Raw genomic sequence first — 19,839 nt, forward strand, 5'->3', positions numbered from 1 at the left:
TCTTCGAATGAATGTTCATGGGACAAAATACGGCAAGTCCCAAATCTCCCAATCCATGGGGGATCTTTAATCTAAAACTACATTTTGGATAATAGCTTTTCCAGACTTTACAGTGCTGTTTGCTTACAGCAGCACAAAACGCGACCCCTCTCTATTCACGGGGCAGTACTGGTGGCGCCACATATGCTTGGGTTTGGCTGGGGGTTTTGAGATGATGGAAGTTCCTATGTCTCATGGTTTCTCCGTTCATTCTCCTGGGTCTCACTGGCCAGCATTCCTTCCGAAATGATAACCAACCTCAAACCAATAAAGGTTTGTGGTATGTCGAGTTGGTGCCGTAAATTAAAATGGTGTAGATACTGTTACAGACACAACATGAGTGTGAACTGGTTCAGGAAAGGTAGAAATGTGCTTCGATTATTCAGAAAGTACCAGTAATTTCCCCCAACCATTTTCGAATTCTTTTGTCTTTCACACCCTCAATCTTATTTGTTGTAATGTTGTGACGTACAGAACCATGTTGGAAATGTCTCGACCTTGCAAACACTTGGCTGGTTTCCACAGCTTTGCTTGTCCTCTAAATATAGAGCAAGATTTAACTGTACCCAGACACTAAGAGGGGGTGGTTCAGCTGTTGATTATTTACCCCCCAATATAAAAGTAAATAAAAGCCATGTGACTAGTATGTGAGTCATTGAATCGTGTATAACTTCATGGAAATTTATGAGATGATCCGCCTTCGGGGCATTTTTTTTTGTTTGTTTATTCTTTCCTCTCATTTTATTTCTAGTCTGAAATCAGTGAAACCCCAACTCAACCTCAGAGGCATGTTTTTTCAGTAATCGTCCACATTTCACTGGCTATGATGTAGTGAGAACTCGGAATCTTAGAAGAATCTTAGGAGCGGAAGACTATGATGTCATAGTCAGATCATTTACAGGGGTCATTAATGTGCTTCAGTCTGCAGCGATTCCATTAGCACAGAACTTCTGTTGAACGTTTATAGATCGCAGATGTTTCATACTGAGATTTTTAGGAAAGAAGTACAACAGACGTTTTAGGAAATATTTTTATGTGATGGCTTAATTCAACTCACACTTTTGGATAAAATGAATGTAAAATACATAGGAAAATGCGTTTTTATTGAAGCTGTATTGATTTTCCCACTATATTCGAAACTTTAATCTGTGCTCACTTAAATGACTTTAATCTTTCAATTATGCATCACAGTTCTCTCAGTAGTAAACGTCCTTATTGGTCCTGTCTTAGTAGAAAAATGCATTATGTAAGCAGGTTTATTTTGGCTGCCTTCTTTTATAAACACTTAAGAAAAGCCATGCATCCTGTTTTTCTTCACTACGACAGACAAACATAATACTGTTATGACAAGAATAAGATACATCTCAACATCGAATACAAAGTAATATTCTGCTACTAAGTAGTGTACAGTTGATCCATGCATCCTACAAAGACACGTCTAGACAGGCGCCGTGATCCTCGTGGCTGTGATCATGTCTCATCTTATCTTGACTAATAAATGGAAGCTTATAAAAACCTAATAAAACAAGACAGAAAATAAACATGCCAAACAGAGATTCAGTGTAGGAATTGTCTCTGTTAGCAATTTTTGGGGTAAAAAAAAAAAAAAAGAAAGTCATATATTTTCATGATAACTGTACGTTTCACAGGAATCAATTTAGTTTTATGTTTACGGTCTTTAGTGGTTTATAGTAATAGTAGGCAAGATTACAGTTACTTAATCCTCTGAGGCTTTAAAACAACACTTGAGTAGGAGCGGACGCAGGAGAAAGCCGTCGGTGGGATTTTCCGCGGGTCAAGGAAATTGTTCTCGAGGCGAAGGGCAACTAGATGAGAGTCATCGTTATTCAAGGGGTCGCAGATTGCGTCTTCTGAAACATGCCTGTTGGAGGAAGAATTTAACATAATTTCAAATTTCTCCTTATGTTGCAAACAATCATTTTGCCGATATGTCTGGAATAATTATATTTTCACGGGATACTCCACTTTTTTTGGAAATAGGCTCATTTTACAACTCCCCCAGAGTTAAACAGTTGAGTTTGACCATTTTCGAATCCATCCAGCCAATTTTCTGATATTTAGAAGAATATCAGTAACCAGACAGTTTCTGGTCTCATTGTCAATTCCATAGTATTTTTTTTTCCTACTATGGAAGTCAATGAGACCAGAAACTGTCTGGTTACTGATATTCTTCTAAATATCAGAAAATCGGCTAAATGGATTCGAAAACGGTAAAACTCAAACGTTTAACCCAGAGGGAGTTGTAAAATGAGCCTTTTTCCCAAAAAAGTGGAGTATCCCTTTAAATATCTTACATACAGTACATAAATCTATCTTGTTTCTGTTGTGTATGTATGTGTCCTAGGAAATGAAACTAGATATGTTAGGCTAATCTTTGCAGGAGACTAGCACTATACCTTATTTTGTTGTTGTTAAGTCGTAGGAAATGTAACGTTGTCATCTCATTAATTCCCATTGGAATAGACGTAAGCTGGTTATGGTCTAGACAGAGTTCAGTCATAGTGTTGAAGGTGCCAAGAAATGACTCTGGCTCCACAGCGTCACCATCCAGCTTGTTGTAAGAAAGGTAGAGGTACTCAAGGCCAGGCTCCATGTGTGCGAACACGTATCCTGGAATGCGTTCAATCTGATTCCCGATCAAAACCAGATGAACCAGTGACTTTGGCAGGAAGGATGGAACCAGGTAGAAGTTGTTGTGTGAGAGATCTATAGATTCCAGGTTCCTTTTACAAACAGCGGGAAAAGTAGAATTAGAGTTCATACGTTTAAAAGAAAAAGTTTTTTCTCTTCTAGATACTTTTCCATTTTTCAGTTCTCCCAAAGGACTATTGCACGAAACTGTTTCGCAACTTTAGCATGCAATATTTCAGTGCAAAAGCATATTAACTAACCACCCACAATGGTTCAGTTTTTGCAGTTTCAATTTACTCTGCAAATTAGTTATTAATATGCAAATTAGGCTTACAGTGGTGTGAATAAGTTTTGGCACCCATGCTAAAGTTGCCTAAAAAGAGGAATAAAAAATCATCTTTTGGATATTGATCTTAATGCCTTAATTAGAAAAATGAGGAAAACTCCAACCTTTAAGGACACCAATTTTCTTTGTGAATGAATAATGTATCATAAATAAATAAATGTTTTTCCTTAAAATACAGGGTGCATAAGTCAAGTTATTTCATGGATCCAGGATAATATGCTTCCTGATAAAGTTCCCTTGGCCTTTGGAATTAAAATATCCCCACATCATCACACACCTTCCACCACACCTAGAGATTGGCATGGTTTTACTTCAGTTAGCCTAATAGCTGGTTTGATTTGCATTGAAAGATGATCTTATGGAAAGTACCCCATGCCAATCTCTAGGTGTGGTGGAAGGTGTGTGATGATGTGGGGATATTTTAATTCCAAAGGCCAAGGGAACTTTATCAGGATGCATATTATCCTGGATCCATGAAATAACTGGCTTTTAAAAATAAAAATCTGCCTGACTCTATGGGAATTTAACATGCTGCCCTGACTTATGCACCCTGTATTTTAAGGAAAAACATTTATTTATTTATGATACTTTATTCATTCACAAAGAAAATTGGTGTCCTTAAAGGTTGGAGTTTTCCTCATTTTTCTAATTAAGGCATTATCCAAAAGATGATTTTTTATTCCTCTTTTTAGGCAACTTTAGCATGGGTGCCAAAACTTATTCACACCACTGTATAATAGAACAAATGTGAACAGTATTTGCCTAAATATTGGTTTGATTGTTAACCTTGTTGAAGACACGCACCTGTGATTGATCCAGGCCAAAGGTGCAATACTCGTCTCATCTAATTTATTATGTCGTAGCACAATGACGTTGATGTTTGCGGTGTGGTTGAATGCAGTTTCAGAGATGTCTTCAATCAGATTGTTTTCAAGGTACAACTCCTAAACGTCAAAGGGAATATGAAGTAGCTTATACAGTTTGCTTCATTGAATAAATAAACAGAAACAGTTGTTACATTTGTAGGTTTGACTTGAGCAGCTTTGAATTACTTTGTGGTAAAGTTTTGGTTTTGGTTTGCCATAATTGCTGTTTTAGTGCCGCTGCTTTCCCACAGGTACTGTAGAACCAATGCTGATTTGTAGCCCACAATTAAATGAACAAAATGGTTTGACTAAGTCATGAGGTTCCTTGACTGGAGAATAGTTGTCCATTTTCAAAACTTACCAGTAGAGATGGAGGGAGGCCCTGAGGAATGGTACGGAAATGGTTTCTGCTCAGCCGAAGGTAAGTCAGCTCTTTGAGGGGCTTAAAGGCCTGTGAATTCACATGACCTTCACTGAGCAAGTTCCCTTCCATTTCCAAAGTAACCAGACTGCTGAGACCTTACAGGAATTATGAAGCAGTTTGTGAAAATATTGTGTTTTCTTTGTACAACATTAGGTAATGAGCATTTCATGCTAGTATTAGCTGATTAAATGTCAGCGTTTCTAATTATGCTAACCTTTTTACATGGCAATTTTGCATAACTGTTTTACCTTCAAAGCTGTTTTCCTCAATTTCTTTTAGATTGTTCTCATTTATCTTAAGCTCCTGGAGTGTTGATGGGAGCTCAGAGGGAATTTGTTCCAGAAGGTTTCCATCCATATACAGGCGAGACAGGAATTTAAGACCCTTAAAAGAAAGTTACATAAAAATCACGTCAGTAATCTTTAGGTGCGAATAAATTAAGGTTATACTTTCGAAATCCTTCAGTGAAAGTTTTCTCGCAAAGCTTTGGATTCTTATTAGTTGAGCTGACGTGTATGTTTTTATGGTTATCGATCCCTAAGCTAACAAAACACTGGACTCCATATGCCATATTGCTATCATATACTGTATTTCTGATTGTAACACCAAGCTTTCTGATGAATTGACACAGTCTATAGTAGATACAAACTTCACTATTTTGTCTCAGATGATGGGCATATTTCTACTGGTTAGAACCCAGTGAAAATAGGAAAGACTAGCGTAGCATTCCCTCTGTTGTTTCACTTGAACATATGCCATGGAATTTTGTTTTTATTTGAAAGGCTGTGCAAAAAAAGCATGCCTACAAGTGTCAAGTACAAGTGGGTATAGTGTTTGTATAAGAGCAAGATTTGTGAAACTTCTGTAAAAGCCATATGGTTATGAACAGAGCAAAACATTGGAGAAAAGTGTAGTTCAGGTTTGCAGATTTTACTGTTTTTTGCACGGCTTTAAACCGTTATGGAAGAAACATTTGCTTCTCTAATTCAAATAAAGTTCAGCTGGAAGACATGAAGAAATGTTCCTATGAATTTCTGAACAAGAGGCAGCAATGGAAATGAACATTATCTCAATTGCCAGAATCCTAAAAAACTACATATGTACATGTCAGCCTAACTCAGCAAATTCACACTCATGGGTTGGTTTTCATGTCAACAGTCCGATTATTTTCTCTTTTTATTTTCTGCCTCTCTCTACATTAAGTAGACGTTTAATATTCCAGCAACGTTATTTGAGATTGCAGCCTTGGTCAAATGCCTTGCAGATTGTCAAGATCACATTATCGGCAACAGACTAGGCTTTTTTGGTCTGATGCAACTAAATGGCTTGAACATGCACAATATTTGCAAAAAAAAAAAAATAACCACAGGTATTCAGTCTTGTAACAAATGTGTGGCGTTAACATGTGAAACATGAATGTTTTGTCATCCAAACAATTGCAAAAATGACAAGGCAAGAAAATTGCAGTTGGATTTTTTCAGGGATTTCAAAGAAAAAGATGTTGTTTATTGCGGTTTGTTTTTAACTTACTTTAAAAGCTTGTGGGTCTATGCCAGAGGACACGATCTTGTTTTTCCCTAGGTCAATCCATTCTAGATTGGGAATGCCATTGAATGCTCCAGCAGGGATGGATTTGATTTCATTGCCTGCAATTCCATAATGCATGATAAGTTATCAAAATCAGCCTCGCTGGGATCTGTATACACAAACTGTGTAAACACTGGCATATGTACTGATTTAGGCGTAATTTCTTGCATGTGTCTTAGGTAAAGATCTAAGTTCAATTTCAGTGCCTGTATCTCGTTACGGGATTATGCGGAGATGTGGCCTTCCTCACCCTGTAGGCTGAGTGATTTGAGCTCAGGAATGGACAGTGGAGGAATACCCGTCAGTTTAGCATTTTCACAGGTGATAGTGACATCAGAGATCGAACAACCTTGTGGGAGCAATGTGGTTACCATCTCAGACTCCTCCTCGACGACTTCTGGTTCCTCTTCGCCTGGTTCAGTGTCCTCCCCGCCTGGTTCGGTTGGCTCTTGGAGAGCTAAGAGAGGAGGACCTGCTGCTCTCGTTGGTGGCATTTGAAAAACGTCTCCCCTCAACCAGACCGCGTCTTCAGTGGCCTCGTCTCCACGGAGTCCTTCCTGGGCACGTTCGGCTGCTTCCTCCATAGCTCTCATCATCTCTTTTTGCTCCATCTCTAGCCTACGAGCCCTGTCCTCCTCGGCCTTCCGCTGTTCCTCCATTCTTCTCTTCCTCTCCTCTGCCGCCGCTCTCTCCTCTTCCTCCTCTCGTAGCCTCCTTTGCTCCTCCTCTTTTTCTCTGGCATCTTTGGCTTCTTTTAACTTTCTCTGTCTCTCGGCTTCCTCTTTCTTCTGCTTCTTTCTCTGCTTGCGATCAGCATCTTTTTTGCGAATTCGTTCTTGTTCATCCTTTTTTTGTCGGTCTTTCTGGCTTCCTGATATTCTGGTATAGGGCTCGGCGAGATCGTTGGGAACGGGAGAGTCACCTGAATACTCTGGGGCGTCGACAACTGAGACCGTGGCAATAGTTCATTTACAAGACAAGGAAAGATCAAACACAACAATTAATATATATATATAATATGCTGGCAGGCAGTGCTAATGCCATGCTTTAACCAAACCTGGGTCAATGCAAATTGGGCAGCACTCTCCGATTCGTTGAAATTTAAGTTGGCACCGTAGGGCGGGACACAGTATTTGGTCGCAGACCACCTCACCGCTGGAACACAGGCAATTCACGCATGGCTTCGGCGACCACACCGCTTTATCATACATGGTGATGCCTCGAAATACACAGTGCTCTGATTTTCCTGGAATCATTTTATAAACAAGAAAGAAACAATAAAAATATAATTCACTTTAAAAATTGCAAAGATTGGCAACAGAAGCCACATTAGGCCTTGTGTCCACCAAAGCGTTTTTAGCCAGCTGAAAACGCTAGACGCTCTGCTGAAGACGCCGTGCTTTGGGCGCTCGAGAGCGTTTTGGCAGCGCAGCGTTTTTTCCGTTAAGATGTTTCGTTGCTATGATACAGAAGATCCGCAGCAGTTGAATGTTGTGACAGTTGGTCGGTGTGGTTTTAGTCCCGCCCCTCCTCCACTGTGATTGGACGGCTGGGTAAAAAGTGACAGTGATGAGCGCTGCGTTTTATCCAAAGTTGAAAATTTTTCAACGCCCAGCGACCAGTAATAAGCGCTGGGCGCTTCAGCGTGAAAAAAACGCTCAGCGCCTCGGTACGCTCATGGCGTTTAAAAAACGTGGCGCTCCCATTGAAAACAATTGAAAACATACGCCAGACGCGTGGAAAAACGCTTTGGTGGACACGCGGCCTTATGCTTGTACAGGGCTGTTAGGCGATTTTGGATGCTAACACGCTTGTTAAGGCCCAATGTTTTCATCCAATGCCAACATGACTTTTGCATAAACATACATGCCACTTTCAAGTCAAGTGGCATGTTATCTATACACATTTTGAGCTATCCGCGTGTATGCATGTATATCTACGCCGTTAAATGTCAGAGTGATTCCGCGTGTATGTACACACCATTAAATGTCCGAGCGAAACGAAGCAAAATGCAACATGACATCATGACTTTTGCGTAAACATACACGCCACTTTCGAGTCAGGTGGCGTGTTCTCTACGCATTTTGAGCTATCCGCGTGTATGTCTACGCCATTAACGTCCGCGTCATTCCGCGTGTCTGTACACGCAGTCAAATCTCCAGTCATAAATGCCATTAACCCCAGTGACGGTTAAGTTTAGGGATGGGGTTGAGGTAAGTCATATCTTTTTTTTTCCTAGGATGGTAAGGGAACAGTCATAAATGCCATTAACCCCAGTGACGGTTAGGTTTAGGGACGGGGTTGAGGTAAGTCATATATTTATATAACGTTAAGTCAACGGCGTTCATAAACACGCTGAAAGGCGATTATGCATCTTGATAGCACGCCAAAAATGGAAATACGAATTGGCGTGGCATACACATGCTACTTCATGAGATCAGTCTGCAAAATGTAGATCTACGTCTGGGGAGCGATATTTTTTTTCTAGGATGGTAAGGGAAGACTCATAAATGGTATTAACCTCAGTAACGGGTAGGTTTAGGGACGGGCTTGGGGTAGGTCATATATTTATATATACAGTAATGTAACGTTAAGTCAACGGCGTTCATAAACACGCTGAAAAGCGATTATGCATATTGATAGCACACCAAAAATGGAAATACGAATTGGTGTGTCATAAACACGCCATTTCATGAGATCAGTCTGCCAATGGATATAATCTGGCTGTAAAATGGTCATATATTGCAGTCTATCGCAACACTGTTTTCCACATGGCAAATGGCCATCTACATTCTCGTGTGCAGAGATAAGTTTCGCAGTTTAAAATGGTGCACACATGCTAGCAATACAGTAGTAAAACGTGTCTACTGGGAAATAGTGTTTTTTCTGTTGTTTTTAATGGAGTCTTACTGACCACATTTGCATTGTTTGTATTTTTTTTTTTTACAGATCTGTTATTGAGATTAATGCCAAAGACACTTACAATGTGTGTTGGTGGTATTATCCACTACGGTTTTACTTCTAAGGCGCAAATGGATGTTTGTGTTTTGTAAATTGCAGGGTCACACGGTCGCATGTTGGCAGTGTGTAATCATGTGGTCAGTGTTCAGTCCTGACCATTACCACCCAGGGCAAAATGGTCATGTACTAAACCATGTAAACTAACCACTTCTGTTGCAAAACTCTGTAGGGGAATTTGAAGACTCTCAATGTACTGTCAAAGGAACGTACATGCATTCACAACATTAACTATATCTAAACAATAACCATATTTCACAGTTTTAACATGGCTATCTGGTTACTTTTATTCACTTACCATCGTTTGTTTATGAACAGTAAAAGTTGCCACCAGCTATTGTCAAAGATAAGTTATACATTGATATATGAGGAAAACAACTGTCTTAAGTTAATTATCTAATTTAAATGACGAGTAGTTTATAGCTTGACAAACTACAGTTTCAAAGTCGCTTTCCCAACACTGACCTGCAGTCGTTTCATAGTCTGGTTTTGGCTCTTTTGTGTTCCTGTAAGATTCAATAAAAATAGATCCATCTTGTCCATTGCTTTCTGGCAATCTTCCCTGCTGCAAGGTGGTTATAGTCGTCTGTTTTCTTGCTCGTTTTGGTCCAACGCCTCGTCTTCTACCTCGTGCCAAGAGATGAGACTGATCTTTTGCAAGGCTGAAGGTCATACATACGAAGAGTGACAGTGCCAGAATCAGTTTTAGCCTCATGGCTGAAACCTGTGGGATAAAACACAGAGGCATCTCAGCCCTACGTGTTCCTCATATAACTCTGTTAATGTATACTGTCTGCGTACACATTTCCATAATGATAAGTTACGGGATCGCAGGTGATCCAGCCTCTAACAGTTTGACCCTGGAAAGCCAGACGGCTTTGAAGGAATAGTAGCCTTTAACCCCTTTACTGTAAAAGAGTAAAACTGTTATTTAGGTGTGTGATGAGTGGTGTTTAAAGAACTGCAAGGGGTTTTAAGTATTATCTTCAAATATAACAATCATAGCACAGATTTTAAGTAAGAACAGACTTGGTCTCGATGACACTCATACTCTCAGGTTGAAGTACGACTCGTTTACGCAAATTGGTTCCTTCGATAAATTTGTATAAATTATGTCATTACGTTAGTGGCTCCAGATATTGCCATGTTAAATTATCTAAAATGTCCCTGTAAAGCCATATGTGTGCACATATTGCTATTTATTATAGATTTTCAAGTTTTATTAATAGTTTTTGTTCAATTCAATCAGCCTCAATTCAGCTCATAAAAATAGTCTTTTAGACCTTAAATATGATTTGCATGAAATATGCACACACGCACGTTTATATAGAGAGAGAGGGTAATTGCTAGTAAATTTTTACAAATAATTACCAAAAAATAACTAGTAAATATTTTTTTCAGTATAAATGTATGTGTGTATATAGGTAAAATTCAGGGCTGTCAGTTAAACACGTTATTAACGGCGTTAACGCAAACCCATTTTAACAGCGTCAATTTTTTTTTAACAGTCTTTTTGGCCTAGCAAACTTTGTAGTTTTCTGTCGCATGCTTTTGCAACAGGACGCGGCATGCGCACGCTGCGCTATGAAACCCGTTAATTTCAGTGGCTTGCGCTGCGTGAGGACGTTTTGTTGCTTCGCCGACCAAAGCACAAGCGGATCTAGGTAGACTGTAAACAAAACAACAGGCTCACCGCACACACTTGTTTAGGCTTGTGAGACGGCCAAATCGTTGGTTAACGTTACGTTTTGAGTGGACGACGAGATGGACGCCAATAAGATTCTGAATGGAAAGTTTACTTTTAAAAAGTTGCCAAATGGTTCCATTGACAAGACCAAAGTGATCTGTTTGCTATGACTTCATATCATTAATGCGATTAATCGCGATTAAATATTTCAATCGTTTGACAGCACTAGTAAAATTATAAGCAGAATGGTAATGGAATGGTTTACGTTTAAATTTAATTAGAGGAATGGAAACTCTTTACACTTTAAACCGAGTAGCAATTAGCAATTTCGGCATGGCGAACAAATTATACGTTTGAAATGGATAAATTCAGTGGTTGCATCATTTCAAAAGACTAAAACTACCATTTTATTAATGTGTGATTATGGTTAATTCAGTCACCTTCTTTTTCACTGGATTTTTTTTTTTTTTTTACAAATCCGTCACTTGCATGTCTCAAAGTTCGAAGTGCTTGAAGAAGAAAAGCCAAGCCAGAAAAGGAAAATATGACAACACAGATTACCCAGACTTACAGTAATGGGACATAAAATCTACAGCTGAGCTCTGCTGATATGTATGCAGAGGGCGTCTACGAACGTCAATCCGACCCTCAGGCAAAGTCATACGGTTAGCATTAAATCAGACCTGCGGTGAGATGGAGGGAAAAAAACGAAATGTAGAGAAGGGGGAAAAGTGTTTTAATTAAGCTCTTTAGGATGACCAGGCTCAGATGGAAAGAATCTATAAACCCTACAGTTTCAAATAGACAGAGAACGAAAGGGGCGAAATATACTGCCATGAGTAAAAACATCCTGGAGGGGCGTGCATGATACTGGGTCCCCCTCTCTCAGCGCTGTAATGAAAACCAGGTACAGTAAAGCTGTACGTTTTTTAACAGTCCCTCAGCTGTCTCGATGACACAGACCTATTTCACAAGTCGTTTGTCGTCACTCCAGATGCAAACATCTCAATGTTTCGTGGAGATGTTCCAAACTGCATGCAAAGAAAACTTATAAACCCATATAAATGTGACATGCACCCCGCAGACGGAAGAAGAAAACAATTAGTGTTCTACAAAAAAGTGTTTTACGACATTACTGAGGGTGAGAGCTGAAAGAGAGGAGAGTCGTTCGTACGTTACCACTGGTTTCGGGCGGTTTTGTGAGGCCAAATATTTCCGCTCTTTCCCCAAAAGCTGTGGGATTTGCCAGCAACGCTAGAAGTGTGTGTGCGTCTGCTCCGCAGCAAGAAGGCTGATAAATGTCAAAAACAGACAGGGGCTGCTCTAGCGTTTAGTCGGGACTCGCTCGGGCAGAACTTCTCCAGTTCTGTCTCTGCAAGATTCAGAAAAATGAGGGTCGTGACAAGATACTGCCTCTCTCAGGCGAAAGAATTTGGTGATTTTGTGTGTCCTAATTACTAGGCGAGCACGGATACTGTACTCAAACAGAGAGGTGGCATCTGGCTTGTCATTACCAACTCTGTAAAAGCATTGTGTGAGTGTGTGAGGCTTAAATGAGCTGATCAGAGGGTGTCTGGACTGGTTTTCAGGCGTCTTTGGACGGGTTTTCAAGCTGTATTGGTCGACCCCCTAATGCTCAATGAGACCGTCCCATCTCACGTTTCAGAGGGTGGGAACTGGGACCACTGAGCTGAAAACAAAGATCTCAACTTTCCTTCCAGTTTTGTACACAGAGGGTCGTGGTCAAGCAGTTGTGTGCTATAATTAGATTGCAGCTGTAAAACACATCTAATGTCCATTATTTCATTTATATGCCTCAAAAGAGCGATATATTAAGATTATTAGTATCCTCAGAATGTATGATAAAGATTAATATGGCTGGGAATCACAGTGTTATCAAATATTTTAGACCAAATTTGGCCAGATTGTTTGTATATCTTTTCTCTGCCAATGAAAAAGTTTCCAAGGGAAGCTAATCAAGCTTTGCGTGTCACTAACTAACTGTTGTATAATAAGATTAATGAATATAAAATGTATTTGGCAGACTGTGTTCTGAACTACTTAGTGTTGTTGCACTGTTAGAAATATTAGACTCACAAGAGGTACACCATTGTTCTTTATAAATCATTTTAGCCATTTATCACAACATGTTATATTCAAGATCTTTTGACTTTAAACAAATACAATGTTTTTTAGTCAGTAGGGTTGGGTATCGTTTGAATTTGAACGATTCTGATTCCGATTCCTTGTTTCGATTCCGGTTCCTAACGATTCTCGATTCCGATTCTTCTAAGAGGCAGGGTCAAAAAAGTTTAGCTAACCTTGCTAACCAACGGCCTTTCTGAAGGAAATACTCCTTCTGTAAAAATACTCCTTTTGTCACAAATTTTGCATTTTGCCGAGATTTCGTTATTTTTAGAAAAGTGAAGCCACACTTTGGATCGCCGACGTAAGCTACTCATGTTCGACTCGCGCGGTTATGCCAACACTTCCGGTAGACGCTTCTTCGTTGGTGTTGTTCAGCGGTTTCTTCTTCCGCTCGGCGGACTGTGAATATCGAAACTAGGAATCGAAATTTTAACTTTTGAACGATTCCGGGAAAAACGAAAAGTTAGTCTCGGTTCCAATCGATACTCGATTCTCGATACCCAACCCTATTAGTCAGTGAAACAGTTTTTGTTTATTCTCTGTATAAAGAAATATATCTAAATATATCTTAAGAAATTATTTGTATCATTATTTTACTAATTTATCACAACAACTCTTTTGACATTAAACAAAGATAATGCGATTTCATACAGTAAAAAGGAATGTTGTTCGTTTGCTGTGACTAAAAGTTTAAGTTAATCTGTAGACAAAAAAAATAACATAAATTGTACACATCTTGTGTAGTTTTATAGCAAGAGTGCCTGAAGATTTGGAAAATCAGACAGCTGATTAATTTTGACCTGATGTTTATGAATTAAATGGTTGGCATTTATGAAAAAGTTTGTGCAAAAACTCTTTATGCTTCGACTTTTTTGTGAAGAACTTTGAAGGAACTCTTTATAGCCTTTAATCCGTGGAAATTACAAAGTACTTTTCTTTCAGGTCAAGTCCTAACAACAAACTAGCAGATAGACTTTAACAAAGAGCAGTTTGAGACATCATGCCAGAGCTTTCAGAATAAAACGATCTTCAGAAATGCATTGCAGTTAGGATTTTTTTTTTTCATCTCATGAGAATCTAAATTGAAAACATATGCAACCATAGATTGAAGCTGATATCACTCTTACATGATCAAATGCTTTGTCGTTCCTTGCAACATCTCATCCAAGGGATTTAAGAGTTTGTGTGATCATTTTAAACAATATACAAAAGTGCTTTTACTGTATAGTCCTCGTAGATCCTCCGTAGATGAGTTTTAAGAGATGTAGATCAAAAGAGTGTTTAACTGTAGTGTGAAATTAACGGTGTAAGATGTTTCAGCACTTTAGGATGTTTTGACTTGCCATCAGGTAATGGCCGGAGATTTGTGACTCAACCAACTGGAATGAACAGCTGCGACTTTTCACTGTTCGTAACAACTCTGCGTGTGCTTTCTTTATACATGTTCCTGGTCTCAAAGGGATAGTTCCCTTTGAAATTATTTTTTGATATGTTTTAGCTTACCTCAAGGGCATACAAGGTGTAGGTGTATTTGTTTTCGAAGTAGTTTAGGTCAGTCCGTCCTTGTCTCTCAGTCATATGGGGTGGTGCAGTGGATAAGACACATGCCTTTGGTGTGAGAGACCCGGGTTCGAATCCACTGTGAGACATCAATGTGTCCCTGAGCAAGACACTAAACCCCTAGTTGCTCCAGAGGCGCACAACCTCTGATGATGATGATGATGATGATGTTTATTTCAAACCCGCATTCTAGTTTTCTCACACATCAACATTACAGGCTACATAAACAATTTATACAAGTGCATGGTTTGAAAAGGAGGTGGATGAAGCGACGCTTATATAATTCCAAACCCCCTCACATTCAACACAAAATACAATACAAAAACAATATACAACAATATACTCTGACATAGCAATTGTTAGTCGCTTTTGGATAAAAGCGTCAGCTAAATGAATAAATGTAAATATAGTGCATGTCTATGGTCACCACCTCAAAGAGCATGCACAAAGTCCAAATTAAACATGATTTAATGACTCGTAAATGTAAGTACACATTGATGGCCTAAGACACGAAACGAGCGGTTTGTGTGAAAACGAACAGTATTTATATTGTTTTTAACTCGGGTAACCAAGAGATCTGAGGGCGCGGAAACTTCGGTCTGGAAGTGATCTCTCGCACGTGTACGTCACTCATTGTTTACACTAAGATTTCGGAAGTGTTACCCTTCACTGTGAAGATCTAAACATATTTACATTAGAGCCAGACCGATATATCGGCTGGCATATATTATCGGCCGATATTAGGCATTTTCTAAAATATCGGTATCGGCAGTTATAATGGCCGATAAATGAATATTTAAAAAATAAAATAAAAACGGACGAATCACGCTTCAACCATGTCATGAGTGTTGTCAAAAAGTGCAGGTAAAGGGTTAAGCAAGCTGACATTGTAATTATAAGGTAGTTTATAACTATAAGGCAATGTAGGGACTAATTATTATTTTATTTGTCAGAACTTTAATATATTTTGATGTTCCTCCGTTCTGTTGTGACAATAGAAAAAAGCTTCTTTTTAAAATGCATTATCATATTATTTTAATTAAAACTCATAAATAAATAACTAATGTTAGGGAAATCTGTTAATATTTTGTTGCGTGTTGCTGAAATAAAAATAATAATAATATCGGCCGATATATCAGAATATCGGATTTTAAAACCAACAAATATTTGTATCGGTATCGGCCTTCAAAATCCTTTATCGGTCTGGCTCTAATTTACATATGCAGAAAATCGCAATTAAAAAGACGATTTCGATATATCAACAGACAACGTTTAATTTTTTTTCGCGACCGCGCAAGAGATCACTTGGTTACTTCTCTGTGCATGCTCTTTGAGGTGGTGACCATAGACCTCCATTATATGACTGACAGACAAGAACGGTTTGACCTGAAAAATATCAAAATTTAAAATTACTGCGGAAACAAAGACACCTACATCTTGGATGCCCTTGAGGTAAGCTAAAACATACCAAAAATTAATTTCAAAGTGAACTATCCCTTTAATTGTGAATTATCCATTGGCGTACATGATTCCTAAGGAAAAAGATCGTCTTTAATCGTTTTTAATCAAAATAAGGTCAGTTGCTCCACCTCTGACATGGCTTTTACGTCAACAAGTACTCTTATTTTCCAATTCCATCCCTTGAAAATATCTATCCTACAGAATCAGCATCAAGTCCCTCCCTTCATTTTCTTTCATCATGGAAGTAAAATGGTTTGTGAATGCTACCTCATGTTGGATTCCTCATTACTGTTCACATATTAAGTTATGAGAGTTGGACATCCTTCTAGTTCTGTTTTAATGTTGACTCAACCAACATGGTGCTCTTTTCCTGAAGCAGCTCACCAGAGGATGTTGAATTTTAGGATGTCTTTAAAAAAATCCCTCTTTCCACAAGGGAATTCCATTGGTTAGAATGGTCTATATAATGTCACGGACCATTTGAAATGTACTTTGAGACCCAGAAGGCTCTTTCACACACATGCCTAGCACCATGATAATGTCTGTCAAAAGGTTGGACTGTATTTTTTGCCTTCAGACGTCTTTTTCCACTGTGGCAATGTCGGTTTGCTTCAGCATCTGGTTCACTATATTTCCTTATGGAACTTTTAACATAATGGAATATTTTATGTTGTGCCAGAGAGCTCGAGTACTCAGCAGTGGCATGTGTGTAGTCAGCGGTTTTATGTTTCTTTCCCTTTAGCTGGGTACCTCAAAATCGCCCTTGAGGCGCTCAGATTAACATTTCAGTTTTGGGTCACCCACACTTAACAAACCTTGGTGGAAATTAAATAATGTTTTGTGTTTCTGAAACTAAACCTGCTGAAAATTCACTTGCAAGAATCTCACAAGGAAGTTCTCAAAATTTCATTCAAACATTTAATAAGTCGAAGATCCCAAACATCCAGTAAGTATTGGCCTCTGAACAAGCCCAGAGACTCTGGTTGTTCTGTCTGGGGTTTTAATAACTGTTGACAGGGATCCGTGGGGAGTATAACATGTCGTTCCAGGATCAGACAATAGAGGTATAGAGTTCAAATAATGGTTGGGTTGTTTAAAGGATGTTAAATTAATGGCTTAGTTCAAAGAAGCCTTGAAGCCTTTGGTCAGACCTGTGTCACATTTACCGAAAACAGTGATGTCTTTTTGAAAGAACTGTTGAACTTTTTCATTTCTTTATGAAGTTATTAAAATATTTATGGGGAAGTAAAAGTCAATGGAGGCAAATTCAATCATGATATTCTTGTTAAACTCTAGTTTCGAACCAAATAGTTTCAAAATCTTTAATGTAAGAAATACAATTTATAAGGAAAGACATTTGCATATGCAGAGTTAGAATTTGCATCATTTTAATGTTTTCCATAAGTACTGTTAAAACTCCATATATAGATATTCTTCCAGATTGTTTTTTTTTGCACACTTTTGTTGTTTTTTGCAAAGAAAGGGTGCAATGAATTACATAACTCATTGACTGACCAAAGTCAATGTGTACGTGTAAAAATAAACATTTGCAAAAAATTGTAAATAGCTCGCTTTGAGAACGCAACAGTGTTTAGTCTCTTCACAATCACGAATTTAGACAGGATTCAAAATACTTGTTAGAGAAAGTCTTTGTGTTTACCAGAGGAAACATCAAGTTAATGGTGTAACTGACTGCATTTCCCAACTGTGTAATGTGGTAATTGGGAAAAAAATCTGGAAAGTTTCGTCTAATGTCTATTGGGAAAGTCTGATGGATTTGTGTAAGGGATTTGTGATGCTCATGTCGGTTGGTGCGCTAGGCCGGTTATGGGAATTATCATGTGTTTTTAATGAGTTAGTTGAAATACGGCCAAATGAGGGGTTACATTTAAGAGTAGTTTTATTAGATAGTCTTAATTACTTATTAAAGCAGTTTCCATGTGTTGTAATACATAATTGAGTGTAAGTAAGGCTATAATTTCTAACTGTATTTAGTGGTTTCTGCAAAAGACAGAGATGGAAACATTTTTCTTCTTTTATTTTATTATTTACTGTCAGCATTATTAAATGCTTCTGTGTAGTCAATTTTCTCTTCTGTGGTCCTGAAGGCATAACTGTTAAATGTCTTCAACTCACTCTATTTCTTAAAAAAACACGTGGAATATTAGGATACTAGGGATAGTTAACCTATCCCTAAAAAGAAAAATGTTGTTATTTGCTCATCCTTATTTAATGCCAAACATGTATAACTTTATTCTGTCAAATATTCTAGACTCTTTTTTTTAGGTACAACCTTTGCAATGCACCAGTGAATGAAGTTTATAAGACTGGTCTGAATGATTCGTTAGTGAATTAGGCTAATCCAGTTCTCAATGATCCAGTCACAACAGTTAACAACTCCCTGCAGTGATATTTATCAATGAAAAATGTTTGTTTCTAACAAAAGGATCATATGAAGAGCTTGACCTTAACTTTTTTGCTCACAGTCTACTTTGGCTAGTGGTTTTCCAAAGTTACTAGCCACTCAGCATTTTCACTGGCCACAATTTTGATATTGATACCATGGGGAAAAACTGCCATATATATAATATCATAATTTGGCAGCAGGTATATTAGGCTGCTGTCACTTTAAGACCTGACGCACAGATACATTATACTTTTACCCATCCGTTTTCTTTCTCAGCTGTTCACATAAAACATAACTGATTGTGTTTACGTGATTACTTGCCAAGTCTGGCCTTTTGACTTTATTTTTTTTATATTTATTGTTTAAGCACAATAAGCAGCGTAAAAGAACTAGTGCTGGGAAGCGTTTCAGATACTTCAGCATTCGATTATGTATTGAAAAATGTATATTTTTTAACATTGCACTTAATATTTCAGATGCCTTATTAAAAAACTACAATTTAAAAAAAAACTGTATATATTATATAATATTCCAGCCGCATTTGGCGAGTTGGTGGGTGTAATTGTCAAGCCCTAATCGTATGACTTCAGAAGACTTTGAATGCAACACTCAAATCGTTGGAACCAATTTTGTGGTGCTTTTCGGTCATTTTAGAGCCTGAAAGCCCTAGTCCTATATTTGAATATTTAATTAAACAGAACTCAGGACATTCATTCTTGAAAATGTACATTTTGTGTTGCAAACAAGCAAGAAAAAAGGCCAAACTGGTTTGGGGGGTAAATAATGACAGTTTTGGTTGAACATTTTGTCCTCAATGCAGAAAGTCTCAGACTGTGACATGATGTAATCTTGCCTTGTTATGGAGCAAATGCCGTAATTCAGTTTACATATTACATAATCCTTTAATATGTAAATATCTTTGTACTTTGTTTGCATCCGTTTTGTTATCGGCCAGTGTTTTGGAACCAGGTTGCTGTGGGTCAGTTGGAATCTGTCAGGACTTTTAATTCCTTTAACACATGAGTGTTTTTTTTTGGCAGGACAAGTACCCAGACGTGGTCAGCCTTCCAGAGGGATGCAGGTCGGAGCTCATGATTATACGAAGTCCTCAACTTCCCGGGTAGGTTGCATCAGCTTAGAAAATTAAATGGAAACTGCAGTCCGTAACTTTAGCTCTTTGACTTCCTTTAGAGGCACATGTGGCAACAAGGTTCATGTACATTTAAATGGCTACCATGACTGATATCTCCAGATTACATGCTTGAAATATGTTAAATCAATGACTTTATGTTTTTCAGGATCTCCATGACCATATTCTGGAAGATTGATGTGTCTAAGGAAGGAGTGGTAAAACCAACGCTTGAGCTCTTGCTGAAAATGCCAGATCAGGGTAAGACGAGTGAAATATAGATTAAGGGATAATGTTGTCTATCTGAATTAATATTATTCTGCTTATTAAACAGATTAAAAGTCTTCAAAGGCCATTTTTACTTGTCTAAAACTAGCCATTTGGATTATCAAGATGTCTCCATTAAGATATTCTAACTAAGAAACTTGGAAATACTCACGGACAACGATCAAATAAACATTTCTGCGGTTGCTACACGGCGCAGTGGCTCAGAATCAACTATTTTCTTTATACTT

The 19,839-nt window shown here is 38.3% G+C and overlaps 2 protein-coding genes across 3 annotated transcripts in view; one reads left to right on the forward strand and one right to left on the reverse strand.

Annotated features, from left to right (window-relative positions):
- The window catches only part of cenpp (centromere protein P), a 56,739-nt gene that overhangs the window by 36,508 nt on the left and 392 nt on the right, over positions 1-19,839 (forward strand). Inside the window, exons 7-8 of the mRNA XM_039691066.2 lie at positions 19,236-19,315; positions 19,494-19,585. Of these exons, the coding sequence (XP_039547000.2) occupies positions 19,236-19,315; positions 19,494-19,585 (172 nt within the window). The remainder of the gene's footprint in view (positions 1-19,235; positions 19,316-19,493; positions 19,586-19,839) is intronic.
- Positions 1,062-12,174, reverse strand: ecm2 (extracellular matrix protein 2, female organ and adipocyte specific). Of its 2 annotated transcripts, none has more exons than XM_089133906.1 (10): positions 11,799-12,174; positions 9,398-9,656; positions 6,972-7,160; positions 6,165-6,860; positions 5,858-5,973; positions 4,576-4,711; positions 4,265-4,422; positions 3,842-3,981; positions 2,457-2,783; positions 1,062-1,921 (listed from the first exon to the last, which is right to left on the reverse strand). In XM_089133906.1, the coding sequence occupies exons 2-10, from the start codon at positions 9,645-9,647 to the stop codon at positions 1,753-1,755; spliced, it is 2,181 nt and encodes a 726-aa protein (XP_088990032.1). In that variant the 5' UTR covers positions 9,648-9,656; positions 11,799-12,174; the 3' UTR covers positions 1,062-1,752. The 2 variants fall into 2 exon arrangements, with proteins under 2 accessions (XP_088990032.1, XP_039546996.2); XM_039691062.2 differs by having other exon boundaries at positions 11,794-12,174.

The sequence above is a fragment of the Pimephales promelas genome, chromosome 2, assembly GCF_988280905.1.
Source record: "Pimephales promelas chromosome 2, fPimPro1.hap1.1, whole genome shotgun sequence".
Taxonomy (NCBI): domain Eukaryota; kingdom Metazoa; phylum Chordata; class Actinopteri; order Cypriniformes; family Leuciscidae; genus Pimephales; species Pimephales promelas.

Bases quoted from the DNA above. Each gene is read 5' to 3' on its own strand.
- ecm2 (XM_089133906.1), bottom strand. From the start codon at position 9,647: ATGAGGCTAAAACTGATTCTGGCACTGTCACTCTTCGTATGTATGACC. The intron at 5,974-6,164 runs GTGAGGAAGGCC...ATGGAATTGCAG, and splicing joins CAAATCACTCAGCCTACAGG to GCAATGAAATCAAATCCATC. The intron at 1,922-2,456 runs GTATAGTGCTAG...TTCCTCCAACAG, and splicing joins CTTAACAACAACAAAATAAG to GCATGTTTCAGAAGACGCAA.